The sequence below is a fragment of the Amblyomma mixtum genome, chromosome 3 (assembly GCF_055824585.1).
Source record: "Amblyomma mixtum isolate Tamu chromosome 3, ASM5582458v1, whole genome shotgun sequence".
Classification (NCBI taxonomy): domain Eukaryota; kingdom Metazoa; phylum Arthropoda; class Arachnida; order Ixodida; family Ixodidae; genus Amblyomma; species Amblyomma mixtum.
The window spans coordinates 39,157,670-39,177,525 of NC_143014.1; the positions used below are offsets into that span (position 1 = coordinate 39,157,670).

Consider the following 19,856-nt stretch of genomic DNA (forward strand, 5'->3'; position numbering starts at 1 on the left):
AGCTCTATGGAGAGAGAGCCCCTCTCCCCATTTACTGGCCTTGCACCTGGCATACGTATTTTGCCCTCTACACATCTCCTCCAAAGAGGTGGCGCAGCCTCACGGTAGTGTTGCTGGGTTCACCGCTTGCTCATGCGGGGCGGTGCATAGTTCTAATTAGAGGGCTACATTTTACATAGACTCCTGGAGCATGGACGGACCATGTCCTACAGTTCGAATTATCCAGAAATTCAAATTAATGAGGTTTGAATTGACGAGTTTTCACTGCACCCGCTATGCTGTGGTAGTGCAGACATTTAGTGATTTTGATTATTTAGGTTTTGCTCACAACCTGTAACGTCACGTGACCACTATTGACTATATTAATTTCCACCCACTGCGGTAGGCAGGTTGCATGTGACCTCTCTCCACCAATCAGCATGTCTGATTTTGGGGTTTTGGTGTGACAACTCTAATGATGCCGCATTGAAAACAATTTTTTTTGTGTGTGTGTTCTTTTTGCACACCTTGCTTGAAATGTTTCTACAGTTGATTTCGCACATTTTGGTACTTTATTACAGTACCCACATTTCTGCACGAGTCTTCTATAGGGGATTTAACAGTATTCAGGACATGTGCAAATGTACCGTAATTTTCGCACTATAGTCCGCACCTAGTGCATAGTATTCAGGGGCAAATTTTGGCCTAAAACAAGTTTTTGCTTAGTCCACACAGGGACAAATTTCAGCTGAAAATAAGTTTTAGATTGTCGCTTATGCTTCAGGGAAGCAAGCCAGTTCTTTAGGTGTTTCAGGGAAACAGCGGACATCTGTGCATTTTTTGATCGACGTCAAATTTTCTCTCCTGCTCCGTTAGACTTGGCTTGCTTGCACGTGCTCCACTTCACTGAGCTCGAATGCTGCCAGGAAGGCTCTTCCTCTTTCCATAGCCACCGCAACTGTTCTTCAAGGGGGACTATGATGCATCTGGTGTTATTCATCGAGGTTTTTCGTGTGCGCTCACAAATCCAAGCACTGAAAAGCAGCCACTATGAGTACCGCCAGCAGCATTTGCTTGCATATTGAAGCTGACTGCATATTGGGGTGGATTTTAGTGTGTGATTTAGCACAGCAAAATGTCACAGCTACAGTCGAGCCCTGTTTTGTTTTTAGTGTTGAAGTTAAGTTGAAGTTAACTTCAAACTGCACCGTAGCTGCGATGACCTGCACTTGCGCATATGATTAGTCTGCGAAGGCAGCCCGAATCACTTGTGCATGAAAGCGCCATCTGGTAAAATGGATTCCATGCCGAGTTGGGAAGTGCCACCTGCAGAGTCCATTGTTCCGTTCAGCGGTGCAGCTTGCAGTCCCTTCAAAACTAAACCAGGGCCGCAACTTGGGCACCTAGATGTTACTGCTAGCACACTGTCAACAAGCTGCTATAAATTGTGGGCGAAATAAGAGAGAACTCACCTCTTTTCTTACTAATTTCTTCCCAGAAAAACTTTGTTAAATCGGATTTAGTGGATGTGTGTTTCGTTATTTCAGGTTGACAACAATGAACCCTATGGCTACTTGCCGGGGAATCAAAATTTGTTCTTCAGATCGGGAACTTCGTAAAATCGGGTTTTGTTATATCGTGTTTTGACTGTACTGCGGCAGCCACGCTAAGCTTCTTCGCGCATGACAAATGATCTAAAAAATTCAGTCATGTATGGTCCACACCACGCGAAATTTCAGCTTTTAAGCATGTATAGCCCGCCCACTACAGTCCAGAAAATACGGTACACGCAGTGCCTAAAGGAGCTAAACACTCTTTCGAGGGCTGGTCTAGCAGGTGACAGCAGTTTACCATATCTCCAGCACAGGCCATACAACTGCCAGCGCCAACTGTGTCACTATACAAAGCAGACCTCTAAATGCAATATCCACACAATAGTCTAGTGCAAACAAACCAGCAGTATTTGAGAAATTTTTGAAAGGTGTCAGAATTAATGCAGAGGGTATTGTACGTGTTTGGGCACAAATGATGTACGGTTAAGGCAACATAAAAAAGTAGGTAAACATTTTTGGGCTTCGTTAAGTATCGGGGAACTAGCCCACTGCTCTCTCTCATACGACTTTCTTCCCCTTTCACCCCTTCGCATGCGGCATGACTGAGGTGTGCACTCGGGAGCAGAACAGTTACTGCGCCTTTCCTTTCCTCATAACCACCACCTTCTCCTTGTCTCCCATATTTACATCCAACAAAAATTCTCCTGCATATTTTACAAACTGCTTCATTTGGCTCACAATCAACTATAAGTCTACCCAGCTGCATCTTTGCATGCGCTTAGACACCTTAGCTATAGCAGCATTTTTATAATACTTGCTGCAAAGCACCGTAAATCTTTGAGCAACTGGACAAGCAGAAAAGTGCAGGAGCTCCTCAATTATGCCTAGCAACATGCCAATTCTCACGTTTTTCAGTCACTGCGTTGCTTTCTTATTGAAGCAATAGCCGTACGACCGGGAAAAAGCATGTTGCAATTATATTCACTGTTATAAAAAACTAAGCTGAAGAAGCAAAGCTGCAACCCCAGAAAACAAAGAAAAACCTCTGCATTTCTTTTTTTCTAGCATCATTTTCCTTGGGATAAGAATCGGCACACATTGCCAATTCACTGGTGTAGTAATATCAGAGGTAAAGTTTTACATACGAGGACAGCCCTGCAAGCTGCTGGCCAGCCATCTCTTCAGTAGCTGCTGTGCAGACTGGGCAGACACGAGCATGAGAGGAAACGCACATACGACAAGTACAGAGCAGCCAGTTCTTGTTCAAGCCCAGCAGAATTTACAGCCATGTTATTACTTGAACAAATGGTGGCGTGGCTTGCTAAGCTAACCTGCAAATGCCAACTAGCCACAATTTTTTTCAGCAACACGTGCAAATGCCATCCAATGCCTGAGCAATGTCACATCACCAGACATGTGAGTCACTGTCTTGCTCACTGCACAGTCACATCACGTCAGCAGCTTGAAAGAGTCTTGCAGCTGCTCATGTGCGTTGAGGACCTCCGGCACTGGCTTAGTCAAAGCCTTGCCAGTCACTCTGGTCCGATTCTTCCTCCATTTCGACGCCGATGCAATGGATGCCAGTTTTGAGAAATGGTGTGCCTTTTCCCTTTCCTAGATGGCAGTGAAGGAGAAGCACAACCACATCACTGTGCAGCAGAGTCACCACTAAAGAGGTGAGCAGGTCAGGCTGCACAGCTAGTAAAACCATGGTAACCTGACCCCTAAGGGCCAGGATGTATTGGTCAGGATCAGTCACTGATAAAAATCTAACTGAACCTGAATTGTGTACACTCAGCATTGAACGTTTCACCAGAGAACTACCAGAAGGTTTATTACTATCCACGTTCACTCCCGGCTTGCACTTTACACTTGAAAGAAATATATCAGTGAATAGCTTAGGTTCCTGGCAGCAGCAATGAAATAAGGATCCTAAACTCTGACAAGTTATAACTGCCTCTTTTTGCTAAACTTCCTTTATCTTTCTGCACACCCCCATACAGTTCCATGCGTGGTTTTCATTCTCCTTGTCACTCACATTAGCCTACCAGTTGAACCACCAAAGGTCGGGCGATTCAAGGGGAGCAAGTCGTGCACAGGACTCAGTATAGTGGGTCACATGTTCCAGGCATTGCATACAAAAGATGACCCCATAAATGTGCTAGCTATTTTTTTTCTTTTTACAGGTGACATGTTTTCTCTTGGAGAGACACGCTACGATCTTTTTTCTTATGTACGACAGCACAAAGCAGTAGCACAAGTTGAAGACAGTTCAGATACACAGTAAAAAACAGACATTACATATTCTGTCATATGCTAGCTGAAGCAGCAGAGAAGTTGTAATACAGTGAGGCAGTAAGACCACAACAACTACCACAATGGACCAGCACAGAACCATTTCTAAATGGCATGGGAACTGTCATGGACACAGGAACAAGATGACAACATGCCGGTTTTCAACTAGGCATTTATACTGATGACACACCCAAGATAGAAAGAAAACAAAAAAAAGAAACAAGGCATTCACAAAGGAAGGCATTGCACACCAAGTAGAAGGTGTACTGATGAAGTAAAACGCAGTGGCACATAAATTAGAACACAAGATTTCTCATCACTAATTTTCCTTCAAGTGCTATAGGCTATTGTATTTCCTTTTTAAGCAATAGCCTGACGAGTATTTTCTTATATGCTTATGCCTTTTTTCAGCACAATTCTATATTTTTTAACATAAAAACGCCTTACCAAGGACCCTGGCATTGAGCACAAGTGTCAGAGTGAGCAGAGGGTTGTTGCAGGACTGCAGCAGAAGCTGTTCCCGAAGTATTTTCTCTTTGTAGGCAAGCAATTCCAGAACGACTTCATACTTCAGTCCTGCAAAAAGAGAAAAAAATTAATTGCGTAGTCAGCTGGAATTCGCTGCCATACAAGGCCTTTTTTTTTTTTTCCCAGTAAGTCCCAGGACAGGAAGCTTCATGGCGGCTAGGCAACAACCACCCGTCCTTTTAAACCAGAAAAATGTCATGAAGTGTAAAATTCAGCAAGATATGCCATTTATCCACACTTGCAATAAAATAGTATACTTTGTCTGTGATGCTTTCCCACTCACACTCTTTAACACATATGCAAGTCTCCAAATTTTAGCATTCGCACCAGGAACATTGGTTAGCAGCAGCTTTAATCATGCTCATTCTACATTGTACAATCAGCCAAGATCTAAAACGTAAAAATATAAAGCTGAACCACGAGATGAGACAGAAGTAGACAGGACTAGCGTAGACAGGATGGTTTTTACATTTTATGTTTCAGGTCGTGCCATACCAACTAGCCACTCATCGTAAATTGTAAATTGGTTTTTGAGGAAAGGAAATGGTGCAGTATCTGTTTCACATATATCGGTGGACACTTGAACCGCGCCGTAAGGGAAGGGAGGAAGGTAGGAGTGAAAGAAAGAACAGAGAAAGAGGTGCTGTAATGGAGGTCTCCGGAATAATTTCGACCATCTGGGGATCTTTAACGTGCACCGACATCGCACAGCACATGGGCGCCTCTTGCGTTTCGCCTCCATCGAAACCCGGCCACCGCGGTCAGGTTCGAACCCGGATACTCCGGCTCGGTAGACGAGCGCCTTACCACAGAGCCACCGACTCTCTTAAATTGACCAAGGTTTGTTAATATTACAATTGCTTTATTCACAGTCCTCATTGAGATAAATAGCAGCAATTCTAAATAAATTAAGATGTTCAACCATGATGAGAAAAGTAGTCCTGGAAAAGTTAACTCCTCTACTGCTGTTAGTAGGCTTAATGCAAAATGTAAGCATACAAAACAAAACAGCTTTCTAAAGAATGCTATGATAAATTTTATTAAGCACTACATTCGCAAATGCTTCTCAAGATGGCTTTCTCAACGTGGCAGTGAACGAGCACAAACATTCATGACCTTATGGAAAGTTTGGCCCAACAAAGTTCACAATTACAGGCCACCTGCATCCAAACAGCTACTTAGAGACTAGGCATAAAATTAAAATGATATTACTAACCTTAAAATAAGCTTTAGGGACTAAAATGTGCATCTCCATTTTATTGTTACTGATTTAAAGTTGCACTAAAGAAGAATCTCAACTCGCCTTTTTACCGCGAGAACACTATCTACACTTTCCAAGCATTCTTAGAAACTCTGAATTACTGTCCTGGCTCCCACCTTTTTTGAACTCACCGCTGATGGTAGGAGGAGTCAACCCACCTTTCAGCCAGTCCCGTTGCGGCTTGCCGCTCTGCCATCGGCGGAGTGATACATAGCGATCGACGAAAGCAGAGGGTCCACGCTTATTTTTATTTCCATGAGCCTAATTCGCAGCTATGTAGTCTCTGACTGAATCTATTTATTCACATAAACCTAAAAAACAAAATAAAAGCGAAAGCAGAGCCGCCACGCGACTCCGTGAAAGGCACTCCGCGCGTTAGTTGACTCCTCCTACCGTAAGCGGTGAGTTAAAAAAAAAGCAGGAGCCAGGACGTTTAATCCGATTTAAATTAGGAAAATCGGCCGCACAGGACAATAATTTGAAGTTTCTAAGAATGCTCAGAATGCGTAGATCGAGTTCCCGTGGTAAAAACATGAGTTCAGATTCCTCTTCAGTGCACCTTCCAAATCCAAGAGTTGCCCATAAATCTTCCCCTGCTTCTGCCTCTAATCATCTTCGTCTAAAAAGCAAATTGTGGGGTTTAATGTCCTGAAGCGACACATGAGCCATGAGGGATGCCGTAGTAAAGGGCTCTGAATTTATACTACCTGGGTTGTTAAAAAAATTCACAGGGGCACTTTGTTGACCTAAAGTGCGGTGAGGTGAAAGCCTTAAGCGCGGTCTTGCTGCTTGTGTCACTGATGTGTTGTTAAGATATTAAGCTTCGCCTATAAGAGTGAAACGCGACAGCGTCTTGCAACGCTGCCAGGGAGTCCACAGAACGCCATTGCCCGTTGGGTTCTACGCCTTGCTCGTCGGTAAATTGGTTTTTGAGGAAAGGAAATGTATATGTTTCGCAAACCTCGGTGGACACCTGAACCTCGCCATAACGGGAAGGGAGGAAGGTGGGAGTGAACGAAGACACCGTATTCACTAGACGCGCCTCTGTTCATTCCAAACCATCGAGCTGGCATGGCGGAGTGGTTAGCATGCTCGTCTCGCACTCCGGAGACCGGGGTTCGATCCCCGAACTCGACTAGAAATGTTAATTAGGCTAATCGGGTAATTAAGCAGTTAACTAAACTCATTCCACTTACTTGGAGCATCACTATACGATCCCTTTAATTGGTTGCATGGTTACTAGCCAAAGTAGAATTGGCCCCGTTTGAAATTCGCGCACTGTGACGTCACGACCGTTTCGACCAATTGAAAAGCTTGACATTTCTGTCAACAACTCCTGCTTACAACGATGAGGCATTAAAGGCTTCTGCCTTAATATGCGCTGATATCGCACCGCACACAAGCATTTTTGTATTTCACTTCAATAAAAATGGCACTGCTGCGACCAGGATCAAACCTGCGGTCCAGGGATAAGCTGCTAAACGCCAAAGCCACTCAGCTATCATGGCGAGTATGGTCTCTTATCTCGCTCCTGTAGAGCTCTGTATGTACTGCTTTAGCAACCCAATTACAGCCACATTATGTCCCTCTTAGACATAGTTAGTTTGGGTAATGGTCACTCTGAACGCTGCTTGTTCTTCGACCTGATTACTGAACAAGTGGCCCAAATCAGATTTTCACTGCATCTAAGCAAGTGACTGATGTGAAAATTCTGAGATGAATATTACAATATCTAACATATGAAATAGTAACAATACTGCAACAAAACTCGAAAAGAAGGAAAAATATAAGTATGCTCCTGACAGGATTTCTATGCTGCTAACATTTTGCATAGGCTTCAATTCTAGACTAGCTCGAATCTATGCATGAAAAACAAGATGTTGGTTTGACAAATCACAACATTATTTAACGTTTGCATTTTGTGCTGTGCAACAAACTAGCATCCAGAAGAACCTCATTTATTCAAATTCTTCCAGACCACAGAAAAAATCATAAGATAATTTTCTAATTACCCAAAAAGGAAACAGAATAGAAGAAACAAGCACAAAAAGTTCCTACACTGCACACAGCACTTGGGAGCTGCCTCCACTGCTGCCGATGTTCGTGATTAACAGTTGCTAAAGCGAGAGCTCAGGCAGACTCATTACGGTCACCATCATCACTGATCACCGGAATATCAGTCACACTGGTTTCAGTGTCTGCACAACATATTCGTGCATCTCCCTCAATATAGCTCAATGACTGGCAACGCTCCTTCTCAAGTCCATGCGGCCGTCTGGGAAGAGTTTAATGAAGAACGTGGACTCGGAATTTTTGCATTTCAAAACACCGCTTGGCTTCCTAGTTAAACACACCTTTAAATCTGCCCTTGAATGCAAAGTTAAGATTTCTGTGCTGCACCATTCTTTGTAGCGTAGCACACAAGGCTTTTAAAGCCTTCATTAAGAGAAAGAACATGCACACGAGTGCTTGCACTGCAGACAAGGAAGCGAGCAAAACTGGCTTCATGAAGTGGGGATATGGATGCATCTGAACCAGAAAAATCCACTACGCACGTAAACACAAGTGAGCAAACCAGAAACAGAAACGTCAGTGCAAGCCTGCGAACCCAGCATTAGAACAGCGGCAGTGCAGAACTGCTGCAACATTCCACTACGTAGGAAAACCATGCCTATGAATTATCTGGTAAATTCTGAAGGGGTGGTACCGTCAAAAATGTTCTAGTTGAACGGAATTTTGTACAAACTAATTTGGAATTATCAGCCACAGCTTTAACACACACTGACATTCTTTTTTTCAGAAACAGTACAAAGCTATTAAAGCAATAACTTGGCTGCAACCTGCTTAGGAGAAGCACTCTTGCAGTTATGTTAGGGTGGCATGACTACCATCTCCTTATACTATGTCACACAAGAATTTCAGCTGCAGCTGAAATTCAGGGCCGTGCAATTAGTAAATTCTACAAATCCATATACACACCGCATTTGCACTATCCTTACCAAGATGCCATTTTACCACTAGCACAACAGACGTCACTGAATGTTTAATTCAATCAACCTGCTTCTGAACATTCTCGTCGGTGGAAAACAAGTTTTCACAATTTTTACAAAATCTGGTCAAATTAACGGTTCAGGTTAATATTAAGTTTTTATGGCTGAATCAGAGCAGAAATGACAAATTTTTGCTGAATTTCAAACTTAAGGCCTTCCTTTAGATAAGGAAAAAAAATTACCCGGTGCACTTAAGGAACTTACGTGCAGGTAATGTGAAAGCATTGTAATTCTATTCCAATTCTATTCAATTCTATTCCAATTCAATTCCAATTCAATTCTATTCTGTCCAATTCTATTATAATTCTATGCTATCCCTCTGTAGTTGGTGCAGTTGTAAGTACTAGTACCGACTATTGCTGATTAACATTTCGTCTTTTCCCGCCTTTGATGACGTTACACGGTTTTGAACAACAGAGTTTTGTAGTGGTGCCACCTTTTGGGCGACACCAGGTTTTCATAGAAAAAGTGCCCTTTAGCACCCCTGCTAAAGAATAAAAATGCACATCCCATTGTATGCACACACGTATTGCACAACCAAGAAAACATTTCTACCACCCACATGAATTATCATCCAAATAAGGTATGCACTGCATTACATTTAAATCCTAAAAATTAAAGCATTTTTTAACATCACTCTCTGCAGTAAAAACCAAAACTTGCTCTAAACCTGAATGGTTATAGCCATGATACAAAAACAACAGTAATTTCATCTTGTGACCTCTGAATTGCAGCAACAGCATGTTTAAAACAGCATTACAACAATGGGCAGGTTCACACAAGTACCAGTTTTTGAGCAGTATCTGCGTCCAGAACTTCTGAGCCAGCGACTCATTAGATATAGAAAGCATGTGTGATCAACTCACGCTTGCCACAAGCTCTAAGCTCCTGCTGACAGCATTCACAAGAAATGTGGTGCTCCAAGTAAAGGTACACAGGGGATAGCAAATGCATTAACAGCACACTGCTAGATGAGTAGATCAGCTGCCAAACCACCTCACCTGTAGAAATCACTGGCTTCAGTTCCAGCACCCTAAGGTTCAGGTTTGGAGGATCTTGAGTTCGTACTGAAAGGCTGCCTAGATGGGGAGGGCTGTCAAACTCGAAGCGCACCTCATACCTGTGATTGATCTGAAAAGTTGAAGGACTTGTGATTTTCATTGCTCCAACAGTTATGAGTATCAAAACTGCCAAACTAAGAGCCACAAGCAAGACTATGAGCCATTTAAGCCAGTTATGCAAGAAACACGTTGTAGAAACAAATGCACCAACTTCTGCGCATAACTGAACATGCAAATTTATTGCATACAGAAACAGGGAATCTATGCTCCACTGTTTAAGACAAGTTCCTCCTTGCCCAAAGCAACAGAAAATGGTTCGATACATGTGCCAAGTGCTGCTAGCACGATGGCAATGATTCCCTTACTCCTTTGTATGCCTAGTACAGACAGCTGACCTGACACCTGTAAAAGGGCTACACTTGTTCTAGTTCATGTTCAGCAGCATAAAAAACACAGGCAGAGAGATGTACACACCACAACTGCAGACTATCAGCTGAAATTTTTATTTGCAGAACACCGAAATATATAGGCTTCCGATAGAACCAAAAATTCCTGCATGCACGGACAGCGGCTTTTCTGTTCCTTGCACTGCCCACAATACGCTCTCACCAAGCCTCCCACAATTCCTATTCACTAGAACCTAAAAAAAATTAAGGAAAAACGAGCACTTAGACTAGCAGATGTTAGCTGACTTGATATCAGTTCAATGCCACTATACTGTCCTTCAAATGCGAATTTGTAGGATGTTTGAGTAACTTTCATCTTCACAGTGTCGGAGAACATAAAAGCTGGAGGCATCCTTATGAGGGATGTTGGGTCATGCTGCACTCAAAATATACTGAGGCTATCCTATTTGGAATGAGGGCGTTTGGACCATCTGAAGATGTCCTCGCTATGTTTCGCATTGTCTGGGTAGGAGCTAGGATTTTTTTTTTTTACGCACATTTTCTTGCACTTATTAGGTTCCTTCTTTTGTTGAGCAATTTGTTAGCAGTTCGCATCCATTTGTGAAATAATTCATTCCTTGCTTAAAACTCCATGCACTGGCTGTGGACTAGTGCCTGCCGTATCCAGACTTTCACACTAATTGCTGTCATAAACACTGACGACTGGTATATATATAAGAACAGAAGTGAGGGGAATATTTTATCCAATTCTGGGTATTCCAAGATCGTTAAATGCGACGCAAAGCCTACACTGCAAAGAGTAGAAACTGATATTACTACAGCATGACACAGAAAATACAAGTGGGCAGAGTTTCGTGAGACGTACCCGCCGTCTGCTATCCCAGTGTTGCCATACTATAGTGTTGCCAGACTTGCGCGACTTCCAGTGTTGCCAGGCTATAAGGTTGCCAGATTGTAAACTAAAACCCAGTGTGGCCAGACTATTTGTTCCCTCTCCCTTTTACATTCTCCTCCGCCTACAGCTACGCTGTCGCGCCGCAACCGCCCAGCTCGTTAGAGCAGCCTTGCCCGGAGTGGCCGCCGCCTGTTCGCCAAGCGAAAGAGCACGTCCGCGGCGGTTGTGAAATTGTTTTTTTAGTGACTTGTCGAGCAGACGGGTACCACAGACGAAATCTGCCGATGCGTGGCCCCAGTGAGCGTATTAAGAGGAGAGAAACGCGTGATTTTGTTGAAATAAGCGTGCTATGCTCAAATTCACTTGTGGAGCAGACGGGTACGACAGACGAAATCTGCCGATGCGTGGCCCCAGTGAGCGTATTAAGACGAGAGAAACGCGTGATTTTGTTGAAATAAGCGTGCTATGCTCAAATTCACTTGTGGAGCAGACGGGTACGACAGACGAAATCTGCCGATGCGTGGCCCCAGTGAGCGTATTAAGACGAGAGAAACGCGTGATTTTGTTGAAATAAGCGTGCTATGCTCAAATTCACTTGTGGAGCAGACGGGTACGACAGACGAAATCTGCCGATGCGTGGCCCCAGTGAGCGTATTAAGACGAGAGAAACGCGTGATTTTGTTGAAATAAGCGTGCTATGCTCAAATTCACTTGTGGAGCAGACGGGTACGACAGACGAAATCTGCCGATGCGTGGCCCCAGTGAGCGTATTAAGACGAGAGAAACGCGTGATTTTGTTGAAATAAGCGTGCTATGCTCAAATTCATTTGTGGAGCAGACGGGTACGACAGACGAAATCTGCCGATGCGTGGCCCCAGTGAGCGTATTAAGACGAGAGAAACGCGTGATTTTGTTGAAATAAGCGTGCTGTGCTCAAATTCACTTGTCGAGCAGACGGGTACGACAGACGAAATCTGCCGATGCGTGGCCCCAGTGAGCGTATTAAGACGAGAGAAACGCGTGATTTTGTTGAAATAAGCGTGCTGTGCTCAAATTCACTTGTCGAGCAGACGGGTACGACAGACGAAATCTGCCGATGCGTGGCCCCAGTGAGCGTATTAAGACGAGAGAAACGCGTGATTTTGTTGAAATAAGCGTGCTGTGCTCAAATTCACTTGTCGAGCAGACGGGTACGACAGACGAAATCTGCCGATGCGTGGCCCCAGTGAGCGTATTAAGACGAGAGAAACGCGTGATTTTGTTGAAATAAGCGTGCTGTGCTCAAATTCACTTGTCGAGCAGACGGGTACGACAGACGAAATCTGCCGATGCGTGGCCCCAGTGAGCGTATTAAGACGAGAGAAACGCGTGATTTTGTTGAAGTAAGCGTGCTGTGCTCAAATTCACTTGTCGAGCAGACGGGTACGACAGACGAAATCTGCCGATGCGTGGCCCCAGTGAGCGTATTAAGACGAGAGAAACGCGTGATTTTGTTGAAATAAGCGTGCTGTGCTCAAATTCACTTGTCGAGCAGACGGGTACGACAGACGAAATCTGCCGATGCGTGGCCCCAGTGAGCGTATTAAGACGAGAGAAACGCGTGATTTTGTTGAAATAAGCGTGCTGTGCTCAAATTCACTTGTCGAGCAGACGGGTACGACAGACGAAATCTGCCGATGCGTGGCCCCAGTGAGCGTATTAAGACGAGAGAAACGCGTGATTTTGTTGAAATAAGCGTGCTATGCTATGCTAAGGGATGATCCCCACGCTGGCGTCGCTGCGTCTCATGGTGGGATAGGTGGTAGCGGTTTATTTTAAAGAAAAAATAAAAAAAGGCGAACGAAAGGAATGTTGCCGGCCGCGTCAATTGCCATCTGTAGCACGCGAGCTGCAGCCGGCGGAGGTGAAAGGGAAAATATAGCGAGGAGAAGTATAGCGGGGAGCGATGGCAAGAATGGACAGGGAAGAGCTTTGTATGCTATTTATAAAATACAAAAAGTAATCAAGTTCGCGCCGCTCGCGCGCAAATGTCCGGGCTCTGTCCGAAAGCAAGAGCGCGCGAGCGGCCACTGTGCACAATCATTTACAGAAAACGACAAATTGTACGTAGCGTCCTGTCTCGAACTAATCTCGCGCGTGGCACACTGCTTTCGTCCACTCGTCCGGCGACACATTGCCGGTTGGGGCAGCAACTCCAAACTTCTTGAGAAGCAAAACTATTTTCTTGAAGACGGAAACAAAAATAAAGGCAACAGGAGAAAAAGGTGGTTAAAAAAAAAGGCGGTTTGAAAAAGGTCTGTAGAAAAGCGGCCGAGATTGGGACTCGGCGCGCTCCTCTTCTTTGTTTGCAGCTGGTTTTAATACCTTCGATAATTGGGCGGAGCTTTATTAAATCTGCTCTCGCGCAATTTCAATCAATACTGCTGCAGTGGCACTGTAGGCACAAGTGGGCGGCGCCCAGTGCTCGCCAGAACCCGACTCTAGAGGCGCCAGTAATGTACGCTGCTTAGCTAGACAGTCCGGGTTTTCAGAAGTCGCCGACCTTACTGACCCCCACCCACTTGAGAGCTAATCTCTTTTTAATAGGAAACGGTCGTCGGCCCCTTGGTCCCCGTTTCCCGCGGCCTTGGAGAGCGTCCGAAGCGCGCGACGCGCTGTCACCATTCCTAACCCCTCTAGACTTCCGATGGACACGGTAGTTACCGTCGAGAGGGGGAAGGAACCTACTGGCGCCGTAGGCGTCTAGCTTACAGGTACCAACGACGCGTGCTCAGATTCACGCAACATTGGCACTTTTAATTGGGGTAGGCAGTGTTGAACTGAATAACTGATAACAACGAAATTGTAGGCTGTGCTTGGTGAGCTTCGAAAAAAGTGCGAAATTCGGGCGTCTTCAGAAGCAGCCTTGCAGAAATAATTACTTCATGTGCGTGCATCCAATTATTGCCCAGGCACTTCGTAGTGGCTGGATATTTTTTTCTTCTGGCAGTTAAGAATGCTCTGGAGCTCGTGCTGCGTTGAAAGCCGCATTCAGAGCAGTAATTGTAGGAACGAAAACATCTTCGACCGAAATCCGTCTTTATGGGTTTTTGAGATAGTTGAGAGGAAACTGACGCCAACCAATATTTTCATTTTTTTGCCCACCGTTTCGGGACCAACTTGGTCCCTTCTTCAGGGGTGGGTGCTGCCTTCGCTCTGCCTTTGTTAGCCCGTGGCGCAGTGCACTAACGCACGAGGAGGGAAGCGTTCCTGGAGTCCTATTCATCGCCGCCTTTGTGAACCGGATGTGTCATGACTCCACATGTCGCCTCTTGAACGTTTTTTTTTTTTTGCGCAGATTTAAAAGGTATATTAAAACGAAATATAAATGAGCTGTAAGTTTCATAAAAAAGTTAGTACAGTAGGAGGTCCCAAAGTGGAAACTGTCTGGGGGACCTCCCATCAGGAATACATAAGAAAAGTGCACAAGTTTGGCAGGGGAGCTGGAACAAAAGTATACAGTTAAGTTAAAACCGATTGGTGTAATTTGCGCCAATGAATAAGTCAGACAATAGTTAGCGGGCATAATTTAACAAAAAAGGCATAAAACAGCAAAGCATAAGAGCAAGAGAAAGAACACAAAAAGACATCGGATAGCAATGGGCATTGAATAAATGCAGATATAAAACATAGGCGGAGGAAAAACCAAGAGGTTCCAGATGAGTAACAAATGACCGTTTGCTGTCAGAGTGGGGAACAGAAAATTAGATTAAGGCAACCTTAAGCATGGAATGAGGCTTAATGGGTTGATGAGAGATGTTTTTTTAGTAAAGTGTAGAAAGCGGGCTGCGAACGTGCGGATTTGATTGCTAGTGGTAATGAATTCCAGGTTTTGATGGCGGAGAAAAAAGCAGTTTGTTTTCCATAATTTGTACTCACTTTTGGTAGAAGAATATTGTTTTGTTCAGAGAATCTAGTGTTATTGCTATTAGCAAGGAAAGATGCGGAAAAACAGAGAAGTTGATTATTATCATTGCGAGCGCGGTAGATTAGAAGGCCCAACCTAAGATTAAGGAGGCATTTCAACGGCAGAATGTTTACGTCAGAGTAAAGAGGTGAAGCAGAGGCTGTGTATGGGCTGAAAGATAAAATGCGAAGCGCTTGACTTTGAAGATGAGAAATACATGACACATGGCATGAATAGGTATTTCCCCATGATGACAGGCAATAATTAAGGTGACTGTTAATGAAATCATAGAACAGGGATAAGAGAACATGGAGTTGAAAGAAATGTCTAGTTTTTATTAACACCCTTATTCCAAACGAAATTTTTTTACTGATAGATTTCGTGTGTAGATGAAATTTTAGATGGCAGTCAAGCGTGATGCCGAGAAATGTAACGGATTCGGAGGCAGTGATAATATGATGTCCCAGATATTAAGACGCGTTTCTCTCGTCCTAATACGCTCACTGGGGCCACGCATCGGCAGATTTCGTCTGTCGTACCCGTCTGCTCCACAAGTGAATTTGAGCACAGCACGCTTATTTCAACAAAATCACGCGTTTCTCTCGTCTTAATACGCTCACTGGGGCCACGCATCGGCAGATTTCGTCTGGTGTACCCGTCTGCTCGACAAGTGAATTTGAGCACAGCACGCTTATTCCAACAAAATCACGGGGTTCTCTTGTCTTTATACGCTCACTGGGGCCACGCATCGGCAGATTTCGTCTGTCGTACCCGTCTGCTCCACAAGTGAATTTGAGCACAGCACGCTTATTCCAACAAAATCACGGGGTTCTCTTGTCTTTATACGCTCACTGGGGCCACGCATCGGCAGATTTCGTCTGTCGTACCCGTCTGCTCCACAAGTGAATTTGAGCACAGCACGCTTATTTCAACAAAATCACGCGTTTCTCTCGTCTTAATACGCTCACTGGGGCCACGCATCGGCAGATTTCGTCTGGTGTACCCGTCTGCTCGACAAGTGAATTTGAGCACAGCACGCTTACTTCAACAAAATCACGCGTTTCTCTCGTCTTAATACGCTCACTGGGGCCACGCATCGGCAGATTTCGTCTGTCGTACCCGTCTGCTCGACAAGTGAATTTGAGCACAGCACGCTTATTTCAACAAAATCACGCGTTTCTCTCGTCTTAATACGCTCACCGGGGCCACGCATCGGCAGATTTCGTCTGTCGTACCCGTCTGCTCGACAAGCGAATTTGAGCATAGCACGCTTATTTCAACAAAATCACGCGTTTCTCTCCTCTTAATACGCTCACTGGGGCCACGCATCGGCAGATTTCGTCTGTGGTACCCGTCTGCTCGACAAGTCACTAAAAAAACAATTTCACAACCGCCGCGGACGTGCTCTTTCGCTTGGCGAACAGGCGGCGGCCACTCCGGGCAAGGCTGCTCTAACGAGCTGGGCGGTTGCGGCGCGACAGCGTAGCTGTAGGCGGAGGAGAATGTAAAAGGGAGAGGGAACAAATAGTCTGGCCACACTGGGTTTTAGTTCACAATCTGGCAACCTTATAAACTGGCAACACTGGGAGTCGTGCAAGTCTGGCAACACTATAGTATGGCAACACTGGGATAGCAGACGGCGGGTACGTCTCACGAAACCCAGCCATACAAGTGATCACCAAAAGCGCGTGCTTCCTTAGGCTGGTCGATTCATCATACTGCAGGAATTGACACCGCGTAGACTGGCGGGTACCTCGGCACTTTGCATACGCGTTCGCGCTATCTAGTCCGTGCTGTTTTACCATTCTTCTGCAAGCTAAGAGAACCACCCTCTTATTCGCGAAGGCCTGTCATCCGTACCTGGATAAATCCGAGGTGAACGTTGATGAGAACGTCATTTATCGGTTGGACCACGATGCCAGAGTCATGACCGAACGTGTCCAAGGACTCCTGAAAGTGCACCTTGTGAACTGAAACAAGAAAGTTTAAAGTTAGTTTACGTTCGCTTGCGCTCGGTGCAGCCCACACCGATAAGACCCCTCCTAAAGGGCGCCTAAAACAAGCAATCCTGATTTTGTTCTTCGGCGAAAACCATATACACACGCGAACTTGAGGAAGCCAGAAAATATCTTACCTGTGGTGCCGCTATCAACTTCCATCCCGTTATCCTGAAACGAGACAGCGCGGACGATTACTGCAGCGATCGAGCCAGGATACTGCGACGGCCTACGCTATCTGCTGCAGCCGGGCGCCGAGGTAACAAAAAAGCTGCGTAATTACGTTATTGCCAGGGAGATTGCTCCGAACTACGCCGTCTGAACCGGGCGCCTTTTTTGTTCGTCCGGTTTCCATCCCTGCACAAGGGTAAGTACGAGTGCAGACGGCAGTCCTGCGAATTCAGCCCCTGGTGCATTACAACGGCACCGAAGGAAGCGAAATAAAGGCAGTTTCGATATAACGCTGTGGCGCTGGCTCTCTGCGTTAAACGGGAAATGTTAATGGCGTTTACAGCTGAAGCTTGCAGCGCGTGCGCGGAGGCACGTTACGTTGCAGGCCCAAGCTATTTAAAAACGGTTGTACTCACTTGGATAGATAGCGGCTCAAAGTAGTAAACAAGTGGCACGGAATGTTTGGGTACCAAACATCTCAACTAAGGCTTTGAACTACCGTTCGCTGCCGCAATGAAGAGACGAGAAGGGCTCTGTCGCAGAACACAGCCCCGCCAGCCAGATAACCGTGCAGCGCGAGGCGCGAGGCGCGAGCCGCTCCCGCTGCTGCTCCCGCTGCTGCGAACTTTGTTTTTGTTTTCACCTCGGGCTCCTGCAAGCACACATTTGAATTAGGCTGGCTCCTGCAAGCACATATTTGAATTAGGCTCCTTTATACCCACGCCCAGCTGTCATAAACAATATCGCTCTAGGCGCATTAAATAAGCAAGAGGTCGACATATAAGACGTTCTATTTTTTTTTTTTTTGTCGTTCGCTTGTTCGCGCGGCTATTAGACGATGATGCTGAAGAAAACATCCGAATTTGGACTAAAATTGGGGGTAGGTTCCTCTGGTCCCCCATTCCAAGAGTCCATTGCATCTTTCAGCCGCTCTAGCCCTTTCGGCCAGCTCCTGCTGAACTTTCGGGTTTGAGCTGGTCAGCATTTCCTTTCTGAGTTGTTTTGGCAGGCCCACACCATGTGGTACATAGCCTTCTGGGAAAATTGCGTGGTCTTTTGGGGCTTGAGCATGCTGTAGACGACGCAGATTAATAATTAATTCTGATCAAATCAGGAAAGTGCATCATCCAAACTTGGTATTAAAAAAGGCAAGACTGTCGTCTCTGCGTCAAATTCCAGCGCGAATATAGGTCGCTATACACGTCTCTTCGATTTGGCTGCAGTTCAATGGCGCAGCGACGTCGTTTCGTTTGTGGGGAAGCGATTTAGCCGAGAGAAGCATTTTAGGCACGACCTACTGTACTATATTGGTCGTGATTTAGGTTATGTGCACTGGCGCACAGCCGCGCCGCGGCGCTGTGCGCCGCAGCTGGCCGCCATGCTTGAAGTGTACGTAGCAGACCAAGGAGGAAGGAAAGAACTTCCTCCATGTAGCAAACTCTTGCTCTGCCAGCATATCTCTTCGTGTGCCTCACTGCCATGCTCACTGCCGCCTGGAATCCATGTGCATCGGAGATACAGCCTGTAGTCGCCGGGCCGCATGTCACTACGCCGTAAATGAACGTCACTTCGATTGGGCATTTGCGCTTTGTTAGCGCGCTGCTCGAGCCGCGATGAAACAGGTGCAGCGACAAGTTGGTCGCGGGTTTGGTTTCCTTAGATTCTGGAATCGAAGCTCGGATAGCGGTCAGCGACAGCAGGGCTTCCGTCAAACCGGAGAGCCTCATGTAGTTCAGGTACATTCACGGGGAAGAGAGGGTATATCTACGGCGTGTGCGGTGCATGAGGACACCGGGTAAATTCCGCGGAGAAAAGGCGCCGATTCTGCGGGAGTCCACTACAAACAACGCGTGCACAGCACCAGACTTTGAAAGCGAAAGCTTTGTTACCAAATTGGAGCAGTCGTTTTTTTTTTTTTTTTTCACGCTAAGCTGGTCGTAGAACATGGAGGAAAGAAGCTAGGACATGCATGTCGTAGAATGTCGCAACGGCCACTCATAAGGCTGGATACTTTTGCAGTCAGTGTGCCGTGTTGACAAAATTCTACACGAGAGTACCTGGTAGCTGACACTTCCCAGTAAAAAAAAAACAAAAAAGAATACTGGAACCATTTGAACATTACAATTGGAACTAATATTGGACCAGGCGTGCAGTTATTTCACCCAAAAAATATTCACAAAACATGTTCTGCTCTCTGAGAAAGGTAGCTAAATGTTTAATGCTCTAGGGTCTTGGATAAATATTTCTACAACTTAACATATTATAATGTGCAGAAGGAAAACTGATTTATGAGCACTGCGGGGAGACACACTGTGGCTAGTGCCAATCAACATTTTTCTACGGAATTCAAATTAACATACTTTTATGGAAATCAAAGCCAACAGACGCACATACATTTCACAGCAACACTGCACATTAGTAGCTCAATGTACAGTCTGTCAAAAGTAACCATGCTGTATGGTTTGCTTCTCATTCGTATAACAGAGCCCTCACGGCTTCCCTAAAATCAATAAGTTCTTTGAAGGTGAGAACAGGGGTTCTTCTTACCATACATGTATTTAGAGCTTGAGGGCTGGCATAATAGCTTTAATATCGCGTGTTGCGTAAATCAGAGAAAATCGAAAAAAAATTCTCTCGGCCTAACCGCACGGTTGTTCGGGCTCAAATTTCGCACAGAGGTTGCATTTGGCGGTCAGTTTTGTTTTATACCACA

At 45.3% G+C, this 19,856-nt stretch overlaps 2 protein-coding genes across 5 annotated transcripts in view; one reads left to right on the forward strand and one right to left on the reverse strand.

Moving 5' to 3' along the window:
• LOC149349743 (guanylate binding protein 128up-like) overlaps positions 1-19,856 on the forward strand; it is a 49,090-nt gene that overhangs the window by 1,330 nt on the left and 27,904 nt on the right. The gene's annotated exons all lie outside the window — the stretch shown is intronic.
• On the reverse strand, positions 2,775-18,292 carry LOC149349744 (adipose-secreted signaling protein). 4 transcript variants are annotated; one of them, XM_089578781.1, is made up of 7 exons: positions 17,560-18,292; positions 17,256-17,364; positions 17,110-17,143; positions 16,836-16,945; positions 9,668-9,797; positions 4,275-4,403; positions 2,775-3,146 (listed from the first exon to the last, which is right to left on the reverse strand). In XM_089578781.1, the coding sequence occupies exons 2-7, from the start codon at positions 17,325-17,327 to the stop codon at positions 3,046-3,048; spliced, it is 576 nt and encodes a 191-aa protein (XP_089434907.1). In that variant the 5' UTR covers positions 17,328-17,364; positions 17,560-18,292; the 3' UTR covers positions 2,775-3,045. The 4 variants fall into 4 exon arrangements, with proteins under 4 accessions (XP_089434907.1, XP_089434908.1, XP_089434906.1 ...); XM_089578782.1 differs by having other exon boundaries at positions 17,256-17,379; XM_089578780.1 differs by having other exon boundaries at positions 17,256-17,451.

Coding starts and splice junctions, on each gene's coding strand:
- LOC149349744 (XM_089578781.1), bottom strand. CDS start 17,327: ATGGAAACCGGACGAACAAAAAAGGCGCCCGGTTCAGACGGCGTAGTT. Junction 17,144..17,255: donor GCAATCTCCCTGGCAATAAC/GTAATTACGCAG, acceptor GTCTCGTTTCAG/GATAACGGGATGGAAGTTGA. Junction 9,798..16,835: donor TTCACCTCGGATTTATCCAG/GTACGGATGACA, acceptor TCAACTTTTCAG/ATCAATCACAGGTATGAGGT.